The sequence below is a fragment of the Calidris pugnax genome, unplaced genomic scaffold (genome assembly GCF_001431845.1).
Source record: "Calidris pugnax isolate Ruff unplaced genomic scaffold, ASM143184v1 scaffold3, whole genome shotgun sequence".
NCBI classification, from domain to species: domain Eukaryota; kingdom Metazoa; phylum Chordata; class Aves; order Charadriiformes; family Scolopacidae; genus Calidris; species Calidris pugnax.
In genome coordinates this window covers 3,941,120-3,967,354 of record NW_015090799.1, presented here as the reverse complement: position 1 = coordinate 3,967,354, position 26,235 = coordinate 3,941,120, and the positions used below count along the sequence as shown (strand labels likewise).

Here is a 26,235-nt window from a genome sequence, read left to right as displayed (position 1 = left end):
ACCCTCGAGGAACTCATCTTTGGGAATTTATTCGAGATATTCTTCTCAATCCTGAGAAAAACCCGGGTTTAATCAAATGGGAAGACCGGTCAGAAGGTGTCTTCAGATTTTTAAAATCCGAAGCTGTGGCTCAGCTCTGGGGAAAGAAGAAAAACAACAGCAGCATGACTTATGAGAAACTCAGCCGGGCTATGAGGTGAGCTGAGGCATTGCTGTAGAAGACTGGGGCATGTAAAGAGACTACCTGAATAGAGAATCTGGTTGACTTTTAAAAATGAATTGTCAGCAGAACCAGTTGCTTTGACAACTGAGCCTCTCCTGCTAGTTTTGAGATTGTAACTTATGATGTTCTTTGTATTTTCTTTCCCTTCTTGTTTCTGTACTCTATAATATATAACATATGCAAAATACATCCCTATTTTATATATACAACTTCCATTCTGTTGCTGTCCAACCAATGTAGAAAAGAAACATGGGTGCAGCAAGCTGAACGTTCACATACTACTGAATGGCCAGAGACCTCCCATGATCAGAAACTAGACATACCCGCCAACCATTATCTTAAAATAGATTTACAAATTATATGTGAGGATTTTCTTTGTTCAATGCTTTAACTTTTTGAGCATTTTCTCCATAATATATGAAAGTTCAAAATGTTTTTTAAATGGAAGTAGAGATTCTTTCCTGGTCTGATTTCAGATTCTGACGTATCTGCAAAATACCCCATTAAATCTCATAAGAGTGTGTGATAAGTATGGCAATAGGCCACTTGAAGTATGGTGAAATTCAGACAGAAAACGATTAATGTAAAGTAAAAAGAAGACAATTTTTCTTTTCTGTCTTTCAGTTATAATAATCTTCAGTATTATATGCATATCAATAGAAAATAAAGACTGTTCAGCTCGCTGAATTGCCTAATTTACAGTGGCCTTTTAGGACCATAGGTGAATTTAATCTTAAACTTTTTTCTATGTTTTTATTTTGACAGATACTATTATAAAAGAGAAATCCTGGAGCGTGTGGATGGTCGGAGATTAGTATATAAATTTGGAAAGAATGCCCGTGGCTGGAGAGAAAATGAGAATTAAATATGTCAAGAAATAACATTTAGAACACCTGGATGTAAATATTCAAAGACTGTTTTCTTATATTTATGTACCAAACTGGGGTGAAAAAACAATTCTACTTCTGTTGGGAAGGAGGAACATTATCATTATTGGTTTTAAAATTATTTTATGTGAAGTATGTCCTGTATGGGGAAAAAATGTACACAGTTTTCTGTGGTATAAGATAACATTATAGAATTATGATTATTTTTTCCCTTCTTGTGAAGTTTTTCTCTTTTCTTTTTTTAAATCATACAGGCACAATGTGATTTATGACAATGCTGTGAGTCATGCAAAGAAAGGGAAGGAGCAAAATACTAGGGCATTTGGGAGTATAGTAATCCACTTTGGAAGGCAACCATAAGTGGAGGAAACAGTAAAGCATCTCTGAGCCAAGTAGTCTTTTCCCATAGTCAGCTAGTTTATAAGCTTTCATTGACCAATACAACTTGTTCCTTCCCTCCTCTGATTTCTGAGTGTTTAAACTCTTTGCTGACTTTCAGTTGCTTTTGTTGAGTCAGACAGTGGGTTCCTCTTTAGTTAGCTTATCCTCTGCAAGGTGGCTGTCACGATTGATTTGGAGAACCCATGCTACCTCCACCACTGGGACCTTCTTTTGTAGACAGAAGTTTAGGACCTGACCTTGCCTGATACTGAGTATCTTCCCTAATCTCCAAAGGGCATTCAGCTCATCCCAGGAAAAGGGATTTTTTTTTTAACTAGCATCTTTGAGGTGAGCTGCAGGAAGAGTCAATCTCAGGGACCAAAAGGCATTGAGGGAAAGTTATTCTCTGACTGGGCAAACTTACTAAAAGGCACCAATTTCCAAGTAGAAATACTAATACTTCCCCAACCTTTTATGTTCCTAATTAAAGTATTCAAAACTATGTCATATGAAGCAGTGAGGAGGTGGGCAAGCAGAACGTATATTAATCCAGTGGCATGAGCGAACAGTTTCCCCGTTCCTTTGAGTTGTATGGTCCTCTTGGCAGATCAAGTCTCACTTGGACAGATACTTTCAAAAAACCCTTCAGAAATGCAAAGCTCCAGTGCTTGTAAAATATTCATTCCCTTTGCTTCTCTCAAGCCTAACTACATTGTATTTGTATTTGTCAGCTGTGCTTGGGATTCTTAGTTGGAGAAAAACCCACCAACATAAAGACAGTGAGGTTTTGGGAACATTCACATCGGAGTCAGTATTTTGAGCTCATCTTTAGCAGCACTATGTGGAGACTGAAGATTCATTGGTAACTTTTTCATTTTCCAAGTCACAAATGCTTCCTGCCTGGCACCAAGCACATGCAGAACATGAGGAAATAAAAGCTAGAGGAGGCAGCACTTCACCAGGTCACTAAGTACATGAGATGCAGGAGTTGAAAAACAGGATTTTCTTAGTGATGTTAACAGAGGTGAAACCAAGATCAATTCCAACTCCCTTTTTCAGGGATGGGGACTTTGGAAAACAATAACAGCAGCTGAGAAGTCCAGGAAAAAAAAATAAGAATATTAAATCCATCCAATATCAATTTCTTCAGGCTTCCCCTGGATTTGAATTAGCTCGAAATGCAGCAAGATGCAGCTGGAGGTTGTAGGATATTCCATTTTTTGTTTGCCTTAAAAGGAAATAGAGAAGAAACCAAGAAATGGAACCAGTGTCAATATAAAGGGTATAAATTTGCTTAGCAACAATGTGTAGGCAAACATGAGAGCCTAACTTGTTATCTACACATGTAGGGCATGTCAAATAATAACATCACCTCCTGCACTGCCTATGCCAGAGCTGTCACTATCAATTACCCATATATGACAATTTTTACTTTTCATAACCTGGGTGGAGAGAGATTCGTCTTACTTACAAATCAAATTACAGGCCTCTGTACTTCAAAGCACTTTTTTTCTCTCTTGTTTTTTTTTTTTACTGCTTTTGTGCAACTCAGTAATTTCTTTTTTTAAGCTTAACTAGCTACATTCCATTTATTTTACCATCATTTTGTAGTTCATATAGTAAGAACCAGGCCACCAGATGTGGAGAGCACCTTCACTTTACTCCAAAGACTGTTCCTTCCCGTCACCCCGCAGTTATTTGCATTTTGTTATTTTGCTCTTCGTACTCCCCCTCGCACCCCCCCAAATCCTCACAGTGGGTGAAAATCTGAAACCAGTGGTACGGTCACAGATCTGCAAAACTGTTATTCCTTATCTCAGGTTAACATACATCTTAGAGAAACTGATTGTAATACCTTCATAAAGCTGCTTTCTACCAGCTCTCTCACCAAACTTCTTGGGAGATAAAATGAACTTGTGATCTGCACGTGACACCACTTGATTACTGAGCAGCAGCTAAACCTGCTTTTAAATGTTTTGAAAAAAAAAAAAAAAGGTTTATTTAGAAGCATACTGTATAAATCTAAAGAGTGATTTATTCTGGGGTGCAGTTTAAATGCCAGTCTTTCACTGTCACATCTTTTAGCATGTGGAAATCGTACAAGTTTCTATTCCCACTCGGCAGAACTTTTCAGACTAGGTACTTGTCATTCAGCATTTTAATAGCACAAAGTTGGAATAGAAGCCAGCCAACATTTACTCTGCTTTACAAATATATTAAATTTAGCCTTAGACAAACAAAAGGACTGTTTAAAACTACAGTTCTTGCCAAGGACAGATGCAACCAACCACAGGGAGTCTTTTTACCAGACCTAAGCAAATGGAGAAAATGAAGAGATGAATGTTTATGTAAATTACTATTTAAACAAAAAGCATTTCTGATTGCTCTTTTATATTATATTTCAGAGGCTGAGCAATCATATTTTTAGATGTATTCTTTAAGTTAGTAGCTGCTGAACTGGTAGCACCATGTGTATAGATTTTTATTGTACAATAATTTTTCATATGTATAAAGCTCTAGATAGGAAAGTATATTATATTTATATAACTACATGCAAATCACAATGTCAAAGGTTTGACATGAGCAGTCTCCAACTATATTTTCTGCACAAAATTAAAGCAACTTGCTCTAAAAACATCCTGATAAACTGTATGTAGACTGATGAACTACACAGACATTAAAAGGTTTAGTTACATTTTCATCTTTCTTTCTGCAGCACATTGCATAATTCCTGCTTGCTTCTCACAGCATCATCTTCAATGTATATGTATGGAAACAAATCCACGTTAAATATTTGACTATCACCATTGTAAATCTCAACTTGGTGAATATATGTCACAAAATGATTCTAAAAACTGTTTCTATTTTTGTGGATATGGTATAAATTTAAATAAACTATTCATGAAAGAAATTTTCTGATGAATGTTTATCTTCAGTTTTTTATGTCTTGAGAGTGGAAGTGGCTAATATGAATTCTTTCAATATTGGAGAATATTTCAATATTGGAGAAAGGACTGATGTAACTACCACAAAATCCAATAGCTTAAATTTACTAATATGCCGAATAGCCCATCTATTGTGAAGGTACTGGATTTCCAAACCTGTTTTATGTCTCACAGGCCTCGTTGGAATACTTGATTATGTTGACACAGCTAGATTGCCTTTCATGTTCAGCCGCTAAACTTTATAAAGGTCTTACTTCAGCACTGATTTAACTTCAAGGTATTTTGAAGTGTGTGCAAGGGCTAGGCGGATTAAGGATGACATTACTCGCACTGAGCATTTCCTTTACTGAATCAAAGCAGCTAAAAGTATGAAATCCTGTCCTTCATATATTTTTCCATCTATGGGGTGGGTACAAAAACGCTCTATGAACAAAGAGAACATCTCTCCCGATATGGTGTGCAGCTTGAGGAAAAAAAGTGAAAACCCCTGTGATTAAGAGAAAGCCAAACTGGGCCCGTATGGCATTTCACTCTGTGGGGGACTGTGGCCATATCGGTATGGTGTGAAGGTGCAGTCTGTGGGCTTGCAATAAGCCAGTCTGTAGCCCCTGCCACTACCTTGCTGGGTATCTCGAGCTGGTTGGCAGCAGGAGGCTGCCTGCTATGGTGACCTATTCTTGTTGCTGTGCCAAGCATGTCTGGAGCTGGGTTTGATTCTCAAACTAGGAGCTTCACTGCAATGGGAAAAATCACTCCATCGTGCTCTATAATCTGCAAACATGCTTAATGTTAAGCAAGCGAGTGATTCCACTCATTTGAAATTATGTATATGGTGGTGGCTCTAAAAGTGTTTAGTCTACATTGAATGAGTCTATATTCGAACCCAGAATTTCAAGGGGCTGCAGAATTATGTCCACCTAGGTAGGAGAACATGATTGAATTTTAAACACAGGCACAACCCTCATGTTTAGCATGCAAAACCAGGCCAGTGGCCTGAAAGGGTTGTCATAGTTTGAGAACTTGGGAGTCCCGAACCAGGTTTCAAAAAGAACTGTATCCAGATTTCAAGCAAGTTCAGACTGAATTTTACATAAGCACACAACTGGTTTTCCGGTAAACAGCTGGACATTTTATTTCAAGCAATCTGAGGCCAATATTTGAGACAAAGAAAAATGAAAATATTGTTTGGAAACATGCAAATAAATGCATGTTTTAAAAAAAAAAAACCAAATTTCTTCTTTCATTGTGACTTAAAATCAACCAAAACTTCAGCTTTCAGAAGAATTCAGAGTTTGCAAATCATATGTAAATTGAGAAAAAGTAAGAGGAGTACTGTAAACAGAGCCTACTAAGCTACATCTAAATCCGATACAAATTTGTGGGCATGTCTGCATCAAGGACGAGTGAGAATTACTTCAGGTAAGTGAAATCTGGTTCTGCAGAAAGATGAGCAATTGAGAATTACCAATACTAAAAGCTTCCAAGAAGTGTGACTTGGATAATTACAGTAATTTGAAAGATAGATTATCTATTCAGGTTTTCAGCATTTGCTCCCTTGCTGATTCTTTGCAAAATGCAGTCTGTCCTGAGCTTTGTGCCAGCCAAGAATTTCCTCCAATGACAACTCTTGCTGCCTTTGCCCAGACATTTAGCTCCTTCAGCCACCTGACTCTGTTTCAACACATGAAAATGTTAGCGAAAATAATAAGGAAAGAAAATTAAAAAAGCAGGAGAAAGAGACTGAGTACATGGTCAGATCTTACTGCACCAAAGAGCTCTGTGTGGAAATACAAAGGCTGTATGCACAAAAAAAGTTGATTACATACAAGTCAGTATATTTATAATCTTTCCATCATAGGTTGGTTGCAAAAATTAAACATAAATTACTGTGTACAAGTCTAATTATAACTGTAAGGAGAACAAGAAATTAGAGCAATATGTTATATGTACGGCATAATCTTGTGAACCTAAAAAAATAATTTAATTATGAAAGTAAGATGACTGAAGCACTATTTCTGCTGAAGAATTTCCCCCTTCTGTTTTCAGAATGGTGTGATATTCTCCTTTGTGTTCATCTCATTTCGAATTTTCAACAATAAGATTCAGTCTCAACAGAGAGAATGAAGAGAAAAAAGGATGATCTTAAATGCCGCAGCAGGTATTGCAAAACAAATAGGCATACTGTAGCTTCTTCTTCCTAACCTTTTTGTTCCTTATTCAGCATTTATAACGTTCTTGAGAACAAGGTGCTTTGTGTGAGGTTGGGAATAAATGTAGTCTAAACATATGATATCACTAAAATGAAATGGAAAAATATAATTATTTTTAAGTTTGCATATGTTTCTTTTTCTACAGCTGAGGTTCTAATGCATCTGCCCCAATCAGTTACTATAACATGTAGCATTATTGTTCTTAAGATGACACTGCTAACTTGCATAGCTAAATCTTGTTTAAAAGAGCTAATTATTTCTGTAAGGAATTTGAAACACGCTCAAGTATTTGCATTTTAGTTTAAGTAACCCTCTAATTTTTCTGCAAGAGCCTAACACCAAGATATATTTTACAAAAGTATTTTCAAGTTTAAAGCTCTCATTGGCAAATTTTGTTGTTGAAAACCAACATTTTTCCAACATAAAAGGAACAACAATTTTTCCAACATAGGAGGAAAAGAAACAACTCAAAATAAATAAGGAGATTTTTTTGCCATTTTATTTTAAACTTTTGCGAAAACCTTCCTTTTATCATTTTGTTTCTGCCTTTTACATTATAGTCATTGCACCAGCAGAAGTCTGATTTACTAAATGGAGTCACCCTTTAAAAAATATTTTGTATTTTCTATATCTTATTGAGCAGATGAAGACACAGGGACATTTTAATTACTGACAGCACCTGTTGAGTATCTTTTTCTGTAAAATAGACACATACATTTGGCTTATATGCATGCCAACATACCCTGGATGGGATGTTCCCACAGGAACTGTCTTGAATAAATCTCTTAAGCTGTTACATTAATATGATTCAACTAAAGATCTGTTAAGCAAACCATTCAGCAATGATAATGTAAATTCAAACCTAGTGAGATGGCCCAAAACCAGTCAGTCTGTCAAAGAAAGGTCCAAGAGGAGTGCTGGTGACACTTTTGTACTTCTTCAGTGGCTGTTTTTAGAAGTTACAAAGATAAACACAGAGTTGTGATCAATTTTAATCAGGAAGCTCAAGACTGTATTAAAATCCCATGCTCACTATGTTGGTGTCAGTAGCTTAGCGTTCAGCTGCCCCTCACTGGACAGTTTGTTCTGGGTTGAGGTTTGTCTAGGATAAACCTATTAATGAAAATTTCTGGGTAAAAACCAACTGCACCATGGTTCATAGCAGATCTGACATAATCAATTATGTTTTTTCATTAAAATTAAACTAATTATGGATATGCCCCATGAATTTACATCCTGATGAATCATTTCTGTTACCTTGCTTAGCTTTCTTTCTACTACAGGACCTGCATCACATTTTGCTCTCATCCCTGATGCATGCAGAGTATTTGATCTAAAGCGTTGCTTTGAATGCTAGATAAGAAGTGGTAAAATCTGGACACAACCTACAAAAATGTCAGCAATGCAAGTCTTTTTGCCTCTCAAACCTTGTTGAGGAACGGGCAGACAGGCTGTTCCAGAAGTGCAGTTTTGGTTCCCAGAGCTGGCCTGCAAAGCCTGCTCAAGAACAACACAAAATATGCCTTTATAAACTAGATTGCCCTATATGCAATATTTCTTGACCCTGGGGGGGCAGGAATGCTTCATAAATATTTGTCAACTGGTGTTATACATTTTATGTATGTCTTGTATTTGATTTTTCTTTTGTAACTGAGTCTGCAGTTTTATGCCACTCTCGATGTTGAGAAAGATTCTTCTAGGGATTTAGTTCAAGTGATTTAGTAAGTCTATCAGATCACAAAATGAGAAAAGCTGGTGGACTATTTATTGCAAATATCACTCATTGTGAAAATCACTTTATTTCCATTGGCAGACACTTCTTAACTGATCCCAGATTTTTACAAAAGTATATGATTTGTGCCAGAATTTCCTTGTTTCAGGCTATGGGTATTTCAGTGAGGATTGAATGGCTTTTTAAACAATGATTTCAGTTATCAGTTACAGATCTCATAAATTTTGCAGAGGAGCCTTCCCCTCCCTCCTCTAAGAGTGGTGAAGAGACCATCATAGCACAAAGAGTGTCTGAAAGCCTTCTTCTTTGAACTGAAGGTGTTTAGGGGCTGAACACGACACCTTATAAGCCATGTTTTAGATCTCCTTTCTGAATCTTGAAAACTTCAGGCAATAACGTGACCTGCAGCATTTTGTGGCAAGGAGGTAATTGTGCTTCACAAGTCTCCAGGGAAGGCTGCAGGATGGCTCCGTAGCAACCTGTGGGTGAGGAGAGGCACTGCATTTATCCAGGTTGCAGCCTCCGGAGACTAGGATTCCCTGTGTAGACAGGTTTAGTGCCACTGTACTAACTCATCTCCCAGGCTGAGGGTCCTGAATTTCTCAGATGTGCCAGGCAGACATAGACTTTTAATATTCTTGAAGCAGCACCTCAAATGCTGTGACTGCTGCAGAAATGTCAGGAGACTAATGGGAATGTTGAAGCTCCTGGAGGTAATGGTCCCATGAAGATGCTGAGATACAGCCCTTCACTGGAGATCATGAAGTGCTCCTGCAGTCCTCTGAGAGTGGACTACACCTTATCCTTCAAGTCTTGCCAGTTTTGCTCACTATTGGTCAGCTCCTGCCTCCAATGTTTTCTCCCATCCCCTTTTCCCAAGTCAGGTGGTTCTAACATTGGGTGTACTCATGGAAACTGTTCTTTCCCTGGAAGGGAATGTAAAGAGTTTGTATGTCAGCCCCCTTGTCTTCTGAGTCGGCTTTCATGGGCTAAGACCAAGCTAGCCCTTTGACTCTACTTTACATGGTTATAGGCTGTGAATTTGCCAAGTCAGGGAAATTTAAAAGTGCAAATCAAATCTACAACCAGGGGCTCTCTTATCGAGCCTTTGCAGTTCAGAGAGAAGAGAGGATCACACAAGTCTGATGTTTCTCTCTTTCTGGTGGACTGCTGTACTTCTCCTTGACACAGTCATCCCACCAAGCCCGTGCCCAAACATTGACAGTGGAAGAAACATTTGCTACCAAAGACTTCCAGCTTCAGTCTTATGCTGTCTAAGATCCCTATATTTTCAAAGAAATCTTTAAATAGACAGACAATTAATTTAAGAAAAAGGGGAGGGGGGCAACGCCTTGAATTTCATCCTTCTCATGGAAGATACAATCACAATGTCTCAGGTAATTAGCCTTGCCTGAAATGATGATCACTCATTTTCGGAGTACATAAAATCTATGAGTTGTGATGTGAGGCAACCGGCAAGTCTCCATGCACCCTTCTAGAGTTCCCTCTGTACTCTTGTATCTCTCCCTAAATCATACCTCCTCTCCTGGGGGAAGGCTCATAAGAGCTTATCAGATTGAATTACTGCTACTTCATATCAATGTTCTCATGTGAAACCAGAATACAAATAAGCCAAGACTACCTCCATACTCCCAAACAATTACAAATGCCGATGATTCACCAGTTATTCATGCCAAACCAATATTTTTAAGGATTTTATAGTTCATGAGTGAAACATTTCAGCATGTTCAGGCTCAAATCATTGGCATGCCAGAAGGCATCTATTGGAGAAGGGCACTCTGCACAGGGACACATGGCCTACTCAGCAGCTGGCACAAAATTATATACAACTTATGGACACTGTTTGCTTTTCCTGTGTGTTTAGGGGTGAGAGGATAATAAAAGTTACATTTGCTTTCAAGAAAATGTACAGTTAGATGACAAAGCTAATCCAATCTGTTACCTTGCTGCCATTGGAAAAGGGACACCCTTTATTCTTCTCCCTCCCCAGACTATTCTTGGTGCTGCTTTGCTCATGCCCACTGCTGTGACCCCTGCCCAGCCATGCTGGTCCTTGGTTCAGAAGCTGCCTGATGGCTCTACAAAATGATGCACTTCTGTAGAGCTCTGACTGACCTGCCGCAGGTGAGGCAGCAAACCACCCCATTGTGTCAGCCCCTCTCATAGCCACCACTGCCAGAAACTGCAGAGGACTGGCAGCATGTCAGGTGGAGCAGTTCTTTAATTTTGCTATAAAAACAAAGATCCGGGTTGACAGTGCTGAAAATGTGAAAGACGGGGGGACTGCAATAAATTTTGAGGTTGACAATCACACTTTGGCTCCCTAAAACCTGTCTCACTGCTTCAGTGAAGGAAAGTAACTCACAAGCTCAGCTGTGTGCTCATTCTGGTGAGCAGCAATGCAGTGCTATCGAGTTTAAGGGGTCAGAATACAAAGGCCCATTGTCAGTGTCCCAGGATCTGGGCAAGCACAGTCTCATCCCAAGTATATTTTGTTGCCATGAAGTTTGGTCTCTGTGAACAGTTGAAATGAGACCTGCCCTTTATCTTAGTTTCCATCAGATGTAATTTTCAATACACATACAATGAAAAGTTATGTGCTGGAGTTTAACCCCCCCCCCCCTTTTTTTTTTTCTGGTGTGTAGAAAGAATTTAATTCACTATGCACAGATAAACCATTTGTTTATACTCAAGTTAAGAACAAAGCCAGCTAATAAGCTTTGCTGTCACCTTTAATAAATGGTTTCACAAGATAATAACACCATGTGGCTACGCCCAGGGGCCATCAGCATTTTTAAAGCCTCTTCAAGTTTCAAGAAAAAGTCACACTGCAACAGCCAGCAACACTGTGGGAGAAAAACTACTAACATATTTTGGTCAGACATCAAGGTTATGAGTTACAGGGAACGTGTGGGCAGAGAACCTTTAGGCAGATCCCCCACCCCAAAAAGGATATACATGAGCAAGCCTTTCCTCAGCTTGAAGGAAGGCAAGGCTGCAAGTAGGGCCTTATCAGAAGCATATGTCCCAGTTTAGCCACCATGTGAGACACCTTGAGCTTAATTGCAGATTAATTTAGTCATAGCCAGTTTAAACTGACGATATCCTTGCTGAAAGGGCAGCTCTGGCTCCTCCTTGTCTTGTTGCTCTGTGCCTGTTGGGCTGAACCCATGCACTGGTAGATGCCAAAAGTAGCCTGAAATGAAAAAGTTTGAGTTTTTTTGGCTGGATCTGCACACCCTGAGGTTATGGAGTCATCAGTCACAACTCAAGGGAAAAGGAAGAAACCCTCAGTCAGAGGAGGAGGAGAGGGAGATAGCTTTGTACCGCCTTCAGCTGCTGTTTGCAGTTAGACTGGTGTAAGACCATTTGTGATTATCTGCTTCATGGAAGGGACGGGGGACCTTGCAGGTGTATCATGTTCTGATAAATATAGGAGCACCTTTCCTTAAATTTTGCATGGTAATGAAATAATTTTGTAGTTTCCTTTTGCCATGATGTTTTTCCGACCTTAAGATTGCTTTTGTATGCCTACCAAAGCATGGGTCTCCAGGTACTGGTGAGACTGCAGTGTGAAATTGGGGAACTGCCCCCTTGCCCCACCACTTAATGCAAAATGTGGGACTCCAGGACAATTGCACATCTCCTCTTCCAAGCATCAAGGATGAGTTTGTTGAGGAGCTAGTAACACAGGGTTTTCGTTTGGGAAAGATACCTCCCATCAGTGAGTGTCCTCCCCAGATGATGAGGAGGTCATATAAGTCACAGAAATCTCTGAAACTCTGACATCCGTGATGCCTGGGAGGGTATATGTATGGCCTATGCTGCTGAGGAAGTAGGGAAAGAGAGTGGATCAAAACTACTGAAAAATGGGTTTGGGTTTTTTTGGGGGGTGAGTTGTACCTAGATGAAAAGATATGTTATAGGTGATGGAATATAATTAAGAAAAGGAGAAACTGAAGATGAACTTTGGGAATTACTTATTGACTGTGCAGCTTGTCCTTCTGAAGAGCTGGTAGAGTAGTTGGAGGTGCTCGGACTGCATAGCTGCACTGTGCTCACCATACTGCAGTGTGTGATCACAATTAGAAACTGTTATAACTCTAATGACTGAAATTGCAGTGTGACGCATGTAGTCTTTTCAAACTCTGGATGCTGCATTTGCATATTTGCATCTGAGAACAAATACCTCATGACTCTGAAGGGAAGTGGTTGAGGTCCCATCACTGAGCACCAGTAGGGCCTGATTTTCAGATGTAGTGAGCAATCACCTATCCTATGAAAAACCAAGATGGAGAATAAACTGTAGATAACAACCTGGTACTGGCAGAGGATAAGTGTAACCTATTATGGTGGGTTTTTTCATCACGAAATGTTATGATTTGGCTGTATGCGTTCACCTGATATGCTAGTTAAAATAAGAAAATATACTGTGATCAACCTACACTGCTCTGTTCCTTAGTCAGTTCCCTCATCTTCATTCCTCAGCCTATTCAACAGGCTTGACGAAAAAAAAAAGCCCAAAGAAACCACAAGTGGAGTGGTTCATCACAATGCTGCAAAGGCTTGGTTACAGACAATTAGTTTCTTGGGTAGATTATTCCCTGGGTTTATACATCTGTCCAAAGGAAAAAGGCAGAAAAAAACATCACCCACCTACTGCTGAGCAGTGACTACATGTTTGGGTTCAAATGTGATACCCGGGTCAGGCATCTGTTCTACACACATCTTCCCAAGAGCAAGGGTACAGGGGTCAGTTTGAGTCATAGAGGTGTTTCTCTGGCTCTGGTGGTGAAAAAGAGGAAGTGAGAACTGCCCTGTGAAGAGTAAAAAGTGCTGCTTACTTCCAGGAAAACTAAGGAAAGAAAATATGACTCTCGCTGAGTGAATTTGAGGAATTTTTTTTGGAGCAAGATAGCTACAAGTATCCTTTCAATCTAGCCCTACATAAGGAGCTCAATATGTCTGTAGTCCAAATATTTGGTTAGCAGAAAGTGGACCTCTTTGTAGCTTGGGAGGCTGAGATACTGCAGAGTCCATCCTCCTGTGCCTGTCATGTTCTGACAGCCCAGGTAGCGGTCTCTGGAATTGTTTGCTCATAAACCTTTAACCCTACTTTGGGCCTGTCAGTTTATTTCACCATGTAGAAATCATAGCCCAGATACTGACTGCCAAAGGCATATAACACAGCTTTTAAATCTCGATATGTGTAGCATGGTATGGAAGAGGAAAATCACTACTAGTGAGTTTTCCTTGATGCCTATCCCAGGTAAAAACAGAAAAGAAAAACTAATCTTCTGAAATTAATTACAATGGTTTTTCTTTGTCTATTTTTTTTCAGTAGACATGCTACAAATAAGTAAAAGCAGCCATGAACTATAACTTCTAAATTTTTAACATATTTTTAAAAATATATTACAATGTAAAAAATCATATTTTTTCAGTTTGAAACAGATTTGTTTTCTTTTTCCTTTTTTCACTGTCCCCAGCTGACTAGTGAGAACCTTTTGAACTTTTGAAATTTTCCGTCTTGAAATTTGGTTGGACTTCTGATCAGTGTGTGCCCACACAAATTAACATCAGAAAAAAAAAAAAAAGGACAAAAAAAAAAGGCATTTCAGACTAGAAATGTAGAACATGAGAACATGAATTAGATGTTTCACATCAAGTTGCCTTTTCGAAAGCTGTTCAAATCTACCAAGGAAGGTGGCTGAGGCAACCTCTGAGTTGTTAACAATGACATTCAAAAAAGAAAAGCAGAGGCCTGTTAAACAGAAAAATATAAACACAGAAACTATACTTTAAAAGGGGGTGGTGAAGAGAAGATGACCAAGGTAAATATAGGTCAGGAAGTGCAACTTCAGCTTCTCCAAAACTATTGCTACAAATAATCAATCTATTTGAAAAACACATACAAAAGCTGCAATGGATTTCCAAGCATCACTCCAACCAATTTTACCCTGTGACAGTATGACAGGCTGACAGCTATTTAGGAATAGGAAAGAGAATGTGCTTGGTTCAATGTGCCAGGCTTTCAACTTAATAATGCTTCATAGGATACTTTCATAAACAGAGTATGGAAACATGGTCTTGACGAAATGACTCTAAACTGTGTTCAAACTGGTTGCACTAAAAGTGGTTACTAGTGATTCACTGTCAAACTAAGTTGGATGTAATGTGGTTTCACTGTGATCTGTCACTGGCCCAGTACTATTCAGTATTTTCATTAATGACTTTACTCATGAAAAAAGATGGTTAATTTACTGAGATTGTAGGTCATGCCAGCTGGGAGATGCAGTAATCGCTTAGACAGAAAGGATAAAAATTCAAAATGAATAAAGGCCATTCTAGACGGACAAAAGCAAGATCAATGGCTCAATATATTGCATGAATATGCAACAGTTGCACAAATATGAGATGGTAAATCACTTATTGGATGGTTGTTTTATAGAAAAAAAAAGGAATGTAATGTTGCAGTGGATCACAGGTTAATCATAAGTTGGCAATGCCTTGCTGTTGTGAAAAAATAGACGGGAACTCATAAAAAGGTGTGACAGCTGTGAGATACCAGCAATGCCCTTCCAGCCTACTCAGCAGCAGTGAGAATAGCTTTAGCTATAATATCATGTCCAGCCTTGGACACTGTACTTAAAAAAACCACAAAACATCCCAAACAAAACGAGGAACTTGTAGTGTAACAAGAAAGTCTAGAGATCTTGTAGATAAGTTTTATGAGGAAAGATGAGAAAATCAGGGTGATTTTACAGAAGGATGTTCATCAAACATGTAAAAAGTCACCAGAAGGCATAGCTATTTCCCCATTTCCAGTGAAACAAAACAAGAAATAACAAGCCTAAACTATAGAAAACAGGATTCAGTTTAGATCTATGCAAAAGATTTGTGATGGTACAGATAGGAATCCCAACAATAGGTATTTATAAGAACAGGTTATACCAACATCTTCGGGGAATTTTATAAGTGCAGCTGATCGTTCCTTTGGATTAGGGATGGACTGGCATGATCTTAGATCTCCTCCAGCTTGGCTTTTTATGACTCTGCAGCATGTCTTTGTAAGTCATGTAGAATCTGACGAACAAGAATGTCTCTATGGAAAAAATATTTTTTTCAAAAATCTGTTTTCAAAATATTTTGGCCAAGCTGCATGCATTTACAGTTTATAAAGTTGCTTTTGCTAGGTTTTCACTGTTGTGTTTGGCCACTTGTTTCTATATTCTGCAAGAAATTATAGGCATTTCTGGGACAGAACAGTAGCATATGGATATATGGTTTAAATTAGACTATGTGCAAAAATCAAGAGGGAGAACAGATGTGTTGTTTGTTTACTGGCTAGCCCAGCCTAAACCACAACAAGATCACAATGGCCTATTCTGAGTTATGTTTGAACCTCAACTATCTAACTTGTTATGTAATTGTTTACTGTTTCCATGCAGGTGAGTGGTAAAGCAAGTTTTAAAAGGAATTAAGAGAGGTTGTTGATGTCATTAGATTGTGGGAAGCATTAACCTAGATTGGTCTATACTACTCCACTGGCAGCATCATGTGCTCCAAATAACTGCCTTTCTATCTACAAAAAGATAATATAAAAAAATCCTGTATGCATGTAACACTTTAAAGCCAATCCTGGTGTAGTATCCTAAAACACTTTTCCATCCTTTCTTTGAAATATTGCTGTCAGAAACAGAAGTGCAATTACCCTGTTTTTACACATCATTTATACACAAAAAATAAAGATCTATTTGCCGGTTTTGAGATGCTTATGTACCTATGTTGCTGAAGCAACTTCCTCAAAGACATACAAAATAACTAGAGCCTGAATACAAATGCATCTGCCAGATACAAGCAGCGGCCCTGCACTGGGATTGTTCTTTCCTTTCATTTAGCTGTTACGAAGCGTTAAACTGACTAGTGGAGGCAGTCTCATTTATAGTGAACAGCTTTTGGTCCTGCTGAAAGTGTTAAAAAAAGACCTGATTATTTTTGTTTCTTTTAAAATAAAAATAAAAAATCTTATGAAGATTTGCCAGTCTGGTGTTGCAAAATGGACTGTGGTAAATGAGTAGTGCAAGATTTTAGCAAAACAATAATAATAAAAAAAATGGCAGAACCTGAAAAATTTGAAGTAACATAGACATTTCTGGTTTAACAGAAAAGCCTACCACCACTCAGTTAACCAGCCTGCCAAGTTGGCTTTTTTTTCAAGGGAAATTAAAACTTTTAGTCAATCTCACTCTTGTAGATGTCCAGTAGGAGACAAAGGAACAGCAAAAGTTAAAGGACTCTGTTATTTTTTTTCATTTCCCACACCATGTGTAGATCATCTCTTTTGCAACACTCTTTCATTCTCTGGTTTCATTCTTTAGTTTCAGTCTTCAGTTGAGTTCTCAGGAAGGAGCTAAGAAGAAATGAAGCTGAGAAATTTTACCCACCACTGAACTTCCATATCACTGTCAACAAAACAGGAAAAGGAGACCTAGCCTTTCAGAATACAGCTGATACAAAGAAAATACATTGGCATCAATCTTCTAAGCTGAGTAACGCTTGGTATTTAGGAAGGTAGTTACAAAAGGCTGGCTGCAGCCAGTACTAAAGACTAATCATCTGAGGATCCTCTGTAGTCAATGAAAGCTTTGTGTTTGCATTTGGGTTTGGGACACGCAGCATATGTGATGCCTGTGTTGCGAGAGTCAACAGACAAACTCATCGTGGGTAAACAACATACTGCACAGGAGGAAAAAAAAACTATGCAAAATAGCCAGCGTACCAAATACGCTGGCTCTGGTGTCAGACCAGGACAGTTTGTAGTAACTACAGCTAAGTGCTAACGACTAATTTACTTAGTATTACTAAATTGTTCCTACTACTTTGGACAAACCTCTCTCTACGTTGGTGTTTGGAGAATTTCAGCACAGATTCAAAAGAGAGAAAATGACCCAAGAGTAAGCAAGATGGAAATGTTGTAATGAACTTGCCAGACCACAGCAAAAAGGATTTTGGATATCTAGAATGACTTGGCACCTGGTACTGTCATCCTCAGGCACATAGTCTGATGCGGGATCTGGGTGTGTCAGGAAGCGAGGATTGAGCTTCATGCTGCTATCTTCTAAGGATAAGTTGCTTTCTTCCTGATGCCTAATAGGAGCCAGGATATGATTAATCAGACCAAACAAAAGATGTAGAGATTAGACTGCACCATTAGTATGCAGTAATGAGATGACTGGAGAAGATCCCTCACATGCAACAGCTTCATTTCCATGCTTAAATGATTTACGTCTTTATTAGGTCCACTTGAATCAGCATTTCATCCAGGGAAATTAAATGGATGTGGAAGAACACTCCGCATCTTGACCACAAGCTATGCTATGGATGCAGATTTAAATACACAAGCCTGCAGAGTTAGATATTACTAATGAAAAAAATAGAGCAGAAAAACCATTTGCGTATGCTTGCTCTTGCCAAAATGTTACAGAAATCCTGAAGGGTAAATGTATTTAAAGTATTTAAAAGGTATAAGAAAGCAGAGCAAGCACCAAATGCAACTTCTCACATCACTGCTGTTTCACTTCACAACTAGACTATTGATTTCAGCAATATAGGAAAGGTGGCAGAATTATCTGCTTATAATTATGATCCTCACAGCTTTAAGACTCTGTTACTTGTTATCTGACATTCTGGGGAAAAAAAATATAGCTTGTGAATATCCCTATCCTCCTCTGCTCTAGACCAGAGTCAGTGATGAGATGTTCTATTTCTAGAAACTGCTAAGGTGAAGTTTTTCTTATGGTTTCTCTGTAGATTTCACTATAATTTTAAAATCAGCTCCTGCTTTACCCCTCCTCAACTGCAGGAGACAGGAGGAGGACCGGAGAGATGCTGCTGGAGACGGTGGTCCTGTTGATCACTACTTTTGTGCACCAGGAATGATGTCACCATCTGGCAAGAAGTTTTAATCATTTCTAAAATGGGCTGTGAATTGGAGTTGACTGCTTTGGGACAATAAATACAATGAAGATGTCAGGAAAAATAATAATTAAGATGCAGTTCAAGTTGGTTATGGGAGAAATCTTCACAAACAACTATCTGCATTCATATGAAGTGCTTCAGATTAATATTTATTTAATTATGAACTGATAACAGATTTACTTTGCTGTTGTAAAATGAAATTGTAGAGGCACATGGAGAATCAGTCATCACAACTGACTGAGAAACCTTAAACCCTTCCCAGAAACTGACAAGAAGGGGTGCACAGAAATGCCAGGCTTTGACACTTTGATACATGAACTTAAAACAAACTCCCTGAAATGAACTGTATTGTTGGGATGTGAGCAGATCACAGATATCATCACAGCACCCATCACCCACTGAGCCTTGCCTGGCAGAGAACAACGTATTTTACTGATGGCAGATCTGCGTGTTTGCATGTTTGTACATGAGAGGACAGGGACTGTCCTGGGCCACCAGGAAGCACCAGGGTGAGGACGTTCCTCTGGCTTGTTTCTATTAATCCAATGTGTTTCTGTTCATCATATGGAAGAATACAGTCTAAACAAAAAAACTGGTAGATGAGTGAAATTTATAAGGTAGTTCAAGCTAGCAGTGGAAGAATTTTATAAGTAAATTCAGGCAATCAAGCATTTGAGAGGTTTTCACAAGAAAATGATAACAAACCAGGAGGAAAGGTTTGGCAAAATGAGCACAGGTCACTGGGGAGCTGCCCAGGAATAGAACATGTATCTCTACTGCCTTTTGGATGTCTCTGAACCAAACCCCAGCAGTGAATGAGTACTTGGCGGAGGATGGGCGCTTGCTGGTACCACTGCATTTGCTGCAGAGTCCCAGTAGGTCACACAAGCTGTCCCCCTCCCCCAGTTCTTGTTCAGCAATGCTAGCGTCGCTTTTGAATCAGGTAGCAAAAAATAGCTGGAGTTTTTTCCTGAGCTGACTTTATTTCTCTTGGTTTACAAGCTGTAGTTGTGCATGCTCTCAGCGGTGAAGGAGCACAGCTTTGTGCAGAAGGCATAGACAATGACTCTGCCTTCTCAGTCCCTCCTATTCAGACCCTGCATTTCCTTCCATGCAAGCTGTGAAATGGTTGGCTCCTCTATTGATAGCTGGTGACATAACCCAATGGTTACCTTGAAACGTGGATATAGTTTCTGTATATAAAACATTTCTTTATATAGAAAGAATATATATGTAAAGAAAATATATTCTTTCTGTATATAAAATAATTTTCTTCATATCTGTCATTTTCTTGTCTCTTTATGTTACATGTGGAGATGTTAGAGCAAACTTAATGAGGAGATGGTGAAGTTGAAAAAGGAGTCAGGTTATCTGACAGAAGGCAAAGGCACGGACTGGGAGAATGACACACTGCCCACTGAAGGAGAAGACCAAGTTCAAGACCAACTGAGGAACATGAAGGTCCACAAGTTGATGAGACCTGATGAGATTCACCCTTGAATCCCAAAAGACCTAGTTACCAAGCCACTATCCATCATATTTGAGAAATCATGGCAGTCCAGTGAAGTTCCCACTGACTAGAAAAGGGGAAACATAACCCCCATTTTTAAAAAGGAAAAAAGGGAGACCTGGGGAACTACAGGCCAGTCAGTCTCACTTCTCTGTCTGGTAAGATCATGCAGTAGATCCTCCCAAAAACTATGCTAAGGCACATGGAAAATAAGGAGGTGATTCATGACAGCTAACATGGCTTCACTAAAGGCAAATTGTGCCTGACAAATTTGTTGGCCTTCTACAACATGGGTACAGCATTGGTGGACAAGGGAAGGGCAACTGACATGATCTACCTGGATTTGTGCAAAGCATTTGACACTGTCCCGCATGACATCCTTATCTCTAAATTGGAAAGACATGGATTTGACAGACGGACCACTCTGCAGATAAGGAATTGACTGGATTGTGGGATTGAGCACACCCTCAGTAAGTTTTCCAATGACACCAACCTGTATGGAGTGGTTAACACACTGGAGGGAAGGGATGCCATCCAGAGGGACCTGGACAGGCTTGAGAGGTGGGCCCGTGCCAACCTCACGAAGTACAACAAAGACAAGTGCAAGGTCCAGCACCTGGGTCGGGGAAATCCCAGGCACAAATACAGGTTGGGCAGACAACGGAGTGAGAGCAGCCCTGAGGAGAAGGACTTGGGGATGTTGGTTGGTGTGAAGTTCAACATGAGCCAGCAGTGGTTGCTTGCATGCCAGATAGCCAAACACATCCCAGGCTGCATCAAAAGAAGCGTGGCCAGCAGCTGGAGGGAGGGTATTCTCTGCCCCTCTATTCCATTCTCATAAGACCCCCCCTGGAGCACTGCGTCCAGCTCTGGGATCCCCAAAATAGGAAGGATGTGGGCCTGTTGGACCATGTCCAAAGAAGAGCAGGGAAGATTGTCAGAGGGCTGGAGCACCTCTCCTATGATGACAGACTCCTCAGCCTGGAGAAGAGGAGGCTCCGGGGAAACCTTATAGCAGCCTTCCAGTAGTTAAAGGGAGGACTACAGGAGAGATGGGGAGGGACTCTCTATCAGGGAGTGCAGCAATAGGATGGGAGGTAATGGTTTTAAACTGAGAGAGGGAAGATTTATATGAGATCTCAGGAAGAAATTCTTTGCTGAGAAGGTGCCCAGGTTACCACTCTGCAGATAAGGAATTGACTGGATTGTGGGATTGAGCACACCCTCAGTAAGTTTTCCAATGACACCAACCTGTATGGAGTGGTTAACACACTGGAGGGAAGGGATGCCATCCAGAGGGACCTGGACAGGCTTGAGAGGTGGGCCCGTGCCAACCTCACGAAGTACAACAAAGACAAGTGCAAGGTCCAGCACCTGGGTCGGGGAAATCCCAGGCACAAATACAGGTTGGGCAGACAACGGAGTGAGAGCAGCCCTGAGGAGAAGGACTTGGGGATGTTGGTTGGTGTGAAGTTCAACATGAGCCAGCAGTGGTTGCTTGCATGCCAGATAGCCAAACACATCCCAGGCTGCATCAAAAGAAGCGTGGCCAGCAGCTGGAGGGAGGGTATTCTCTGCCCCTCTATTCCATTCTCATAAGACCCCCCCTGGAGCACTGCGTCCAGCTCTGGGATCCCCAAAATAGGAAGGATGTGGGCCTGTTGGACCATGTCCAAAGAAGAGCAGGGAAGATTGTCAGAGGGCTGGAGCACCTCTCCTATGATGACAGACTCCTCAGCCTGGAGAAGAGGAGGCTCCGGGGAAACCTTATAGCAGCCTTCCAGTAGTTAAAGGGAGGACTACAGGAGAGATGGGGAGGGACTCTCTATCAGGGAGTGCAGCAATAGGATGGGAGGTAATGGTTTTAAACTGAGAGAGGGAAGATTTATATGAGATCTCAGGAAGAAATTCTTTGCTGAGAAGGTGCCCAGGTTGCCCAGAGAAGCTGTGTCTGCCCCATCCCTGGAGGGGTTCAAGGCCAGGTTGGGCGGGGCTTGGAGCAACCTGGTCTGGTGGTAGGTGTCCCTGCTCATGGCAGAGTGGGTAAATTGGAAAGACATGGATTTGACAGACGGACCACTCTGCAGATAAGGAATTGACTGGATTGTGGGATTGAGCACACCCTCAGTAAGTTTTCCAATGACACCAACCTGTATGGAGTGGTTAACACACTGGAGGGAAGGGATGCCATCCAGAGGGACCTGGACAGGCTTGAGAGGTGGGCCCGTGCCAACCTCACGAAGTACAACAAAGACAAGTGCAAGGTCCAGCACCTGGGTCGGGGAAATCCCAGGCACAAATACAGGTTGGGCAGACAACGGAGTGAGAGCAGCCCTGAGGAGAAGGACTTGGGGATGTTGGTTGGTGTGAAGTTCAACATGAGCCAGCAGTGGTTGCTTGCATGCCAGATAGCCAAACACATCCCAGGCTGCATCAAAAGAAGCGTGGCCAGCAGCTGGAGGGAGGGTATTCTCTGCCCCTCTATTCCATTCTCATAAGACCCCCCCTGGAGCACTGCGTCCAGCTCTGGGATCCCCAAAATAGGAAGGATGTGGGCCTGTTGGACCATGTCCAAAGAAGAGCAGGGAAGATTGTCAGAGGGCTGGAGCACCTCTCCTATGATGACAGACTCCTCAGCCTGGAGAAGAGGAGGCTCCGGGGAAACCTTATAGCAGCCTTCCAGTAGTTAAAGGGAGGACTACAGGAGAGATGGGGAGGGACTCTCTATCAGGGAGTGCAGCAATAGGATGGGAGGTAATGGTTTTAAACTGAGAGAGGGAAGATTTATATGAGATCTCAGGAAGAAATTCTTTGCTGAGAAGGTGCCCAGGTTGCCCAGAGAAGCTGTGTCTGCCCCATCCCTGGAGGGGTTCAAGGCCAGGTTGGGCGGGGCTTGGAGCAACCTGGTCTGGTGGTAGGTGTCCCTGCTCATGGCAGAGTGGGTGGAACTCGATGATCTTCAAGATCCCTTCCAACTAACCATTCTATGATTCCATGACTTAATGATCTGATTGTATTTCGTTTTCCTCACTGTTATTTAAAAAATAATTCTATTTGATTTGTAACATTTGCTGTAGCCTGGTAATATGTATAGTGGCAACAGATCAGACTGAATCTCAGATGAAGCCATCATCATCAGCTAATATGTGTGGGAGAAGCATGTAGACAACATTTGCAGCCCGTTTACTCAGTTATGTAATGGCCTTGTAAACATTTTCCATTTATGATTTCTATTTAATTTACTCTAAGTCACAATGTTTTTAATGTAAATCCACACCATAACATATACCAAACAGCTCAACCGTAAGTCAAACCCCCTTGGTCTTTGTGCTTTTCTTCTTTAATGAAATAAAAAACGTCCATTACCTGCCCTTTAAAATGAAACTTGAGAAAATAAATCTTTTTGGTTACTCCACAGAACAAACCAGTTCAGGGAGACTAGGTCTTTGCCCATAACAAATGCAATAAAGGTTTATAAACTTCCTTTTAAAAATATTTGCACTCACCTTTTGTGTTGTCTGGCTTCAGTCATGATTGCAAGACAAAGCACTCCTGTAGTACAACTTTCAAACTCTCCAAAGACAGGACTACTGGAAGGCTCTTTTTGCAAGATTTCCTTGCATCTCATTAAAGGTGGTTTGGATTGGTGTCTAAATTAGGATATTTACTGAACTAAGCAAAACCTTGGCTGTGCTGTAAACAAGTCATAGCATGAGTTTCAGCAGTGTGTGCTTCCTCATTTATCTCCACTTTAGCACTTCACTCTGCTCAGCTTTTTCAATCACCATGTGACTAACATAACAATTGAGGCTTTATCTCTTTTTATTAAACATATTAAAACATATCAACAGTCAGTTACATTATTATCTTCCCTCTAGGCCCTACACCGCAGTCACGAACCACAAGGCAAACCACAAAGATGGGGCTCTAGGGTATGTAACCCAAACCCCCTCTGATTCCACCAAAGAGGAGCACAGCCCAGCACGTCCTGTGCCGGGCTGTGCAGTGCCATCAGGCCCCTCCGCAATGTGCACTCCATACATTTACCCCAAAAATGAGCAGGGAAAGTGAGTGAGGAACCTGGTGATGCTGGTAAGAGCTGTGCTTTTAAGAAAAACACTGTGGTGCACCAAGGCTCTCCCCATGTCAGGTCCAGCTCAGGTGCAGCCCAGGTACAGCACTGGGGTGCCATGGGTTACTGTGAGCAGTCAGGCTGGGTGCTGGGAGCAGACTAGCCACAGAACTAGCACAGCCCCTTAGCTCAACTGCCACTGCATAGTGCCCACTGTGGTGCAAATGCATCCCAGGTGGTTTACACATGCTGCCCAGGGTTGTTGTAGCTCTTTAATTAGCAGAGTTCATCTTTTACATCGTTAGCTGGAGTGCTGCTCAGTGATGTTTCTGGATTGCACACTTTTGTGTGATGCTGCCTTGCACTCTAACAGACAAACTGATCAGATCTGTTGTCTCTGTAATGACACAGCACAATGGACACAATATGAAAGGCATATGGACAATTAGTCCCCTAACTTGTCAATGTAGGCAACCCATGTCGTAACAGAATACATCATCTGGGCATGCGAGTGGACCCAAGGTAGCTTTCATTTAGCCTGTTCAGGTACTAGTGGAATTTGAACTGGAGTGTGTGGCCAACAGCCAAACCTACCTGGGAAACAGGGTAAAACCCTGGGCAATATAGGCCACTTAGGGCTCTGTGCAACCACAGCTAGACCTGCAAGCTCCCGGTGAAATCAGCTGGGGTCCACCTCCACTGTTCTGCCTGCAGAATGCACCCGTGGTGTCCTTGGTGCTCCTGGTACTGACATCCATGGCAGGAAGGTGAGGAACAGCTATGGTCCAGGTAAACCACCTTGCTTCAACACCAACAGCCATAGCTCAGCCCAGCCCTCTGCAACTGCTGTTCAATTTTTCCCTGTGGTGCACCTCACATTCTTCTTTAACATGTTTCTTCCTCATTAGAAGCAGCACATTACACCACGGTAAGCCATACAGCGGACATTAAGCCTCTGCTGGTTAACTGATTATCCGTGTGGATGCCTCTCTTTTTGCTGCAGGCAGAGCTGGGGACAGAGGTCAGTGCACTCTGGTGAAAAAAGCACAGATCTTTGAACTCCAAACTCCCAGTATTTCAGCCCAAGAGGCCGGTCCCCAAGTCTGTTGGGTTAAGAGTACGGTGCAGAGTGGAACTGCTGGGCCTATTTCTGTGTTAATGGAGACAGACTGTACCCTATAGTTCTTCTCTGTACTGACTTTATCAGAAAGAAATCTGATGGGTCCTGTCTATTTGCGAGAGCCTTGTGTGCATTGTTCTGCTGTTTGGTTTTGATAAAATGTGGTATTGTACTTGATGTTCTTTAGCTACGTCAAACTTTGCTTCATGGCTAATGCATGGCATTAGTCCATACCACAAGTTGTGCAACACTTTGCAGAAAAAATATTGGTGCTTCTTGGGGATTAAGAGTGTTATTTCAGTGTGAGTTTAATGAAAGAAGGGAAGGCAGAATTAGAGGAGAAATAATTTCACTGCAAAATGTGTTTTGGCAAGTTGATTATAAGGAAAAAAACCCTCTTTCTTTAGCCATTCAAGCATTATGCATCCATCTGTTTCTAGAAGCAAACTTTTTTTTTTTAAACTTTTCTGTTTTAATTTCAAGCTGAAGCAAAACAGTAATGACAAAAAAGCAAAATTTTTTGCCTGGAAGTCCTTCAGAATGCACATCTAACCAGGGCTAGGGGAGAAAATTGATAAGAAGTTTACAGTAGGCAGTTTCCCTCCCAGTGGGTATCTTCCATAAAATCTCAAGAGTTGGAACAATTAAAGCCAACATGAACCGTGTGGTGTTTCATCTGAACAAATTCCTGCAATTTTGCTGGAGTGAATGGGGTGATAGTGGAGGTGGATTTGGTCTGTTCTACACAACGCTGGCACTTGGACATAATCATTCTGGGAAGCTCTGATGGGGATTAAACGCTTATGGCCTCTGTGAGTATATCTGAGCTGTTAAATTAAACAGTGAAGAAAAGAAGCAGTCCTTGATCTTTTATGCCATTACACTCTCACAACATCCATGGCACATTTTGCTACTTTCTCAAGCAGTTCCCAGCACATTTTAGGACTAGTCGCTCCCCACTAGCCGCTTGCGTGGGGTGAGGGAGTCCAGTGGCCCTGGGGACCACAGGATTTAGTTTGCCTTCAGGGGCACAGTGGCAGGATCTGAAAACTGAGTTGGTCTTCACAGTCCTGGGGAGGCAGGAGTGACAAAACCAGCTGGCCCTTTGGCACCCCAGACTGAAGGCTGCTTTCTTAGCTGAGGCCTCTCTGGG

The 26,235-nt window shown here is 41.0% G+C and overlaps 1 protein-coding gene across 1 annotated transcript in view; it reads left to right on the top strand.

Moving 5' to 3' along the window:
* Positions 1-4,402, top strand: part of EHF (ets homologous factor) — a 33,861-nt gene extending 29,459 nt beyond the window's left edge. The window contains exons 8-9 of the mRNA XM_014937182.1: positions 1-196; positions 989-4,402. Of these exons, the coding sequence (XP_014792668.1) occupies positions 1-196; positions 989-1,088 (296 nt within the window). The 3' untranslated portion in view covers positions 1,089-4,402. The remainder of the gene's footprint in view (positions 197-988) is intronic.
* The last annotated feature ends 21,833 nt before the right edge of the window (positions 4,403-26,235 follow it).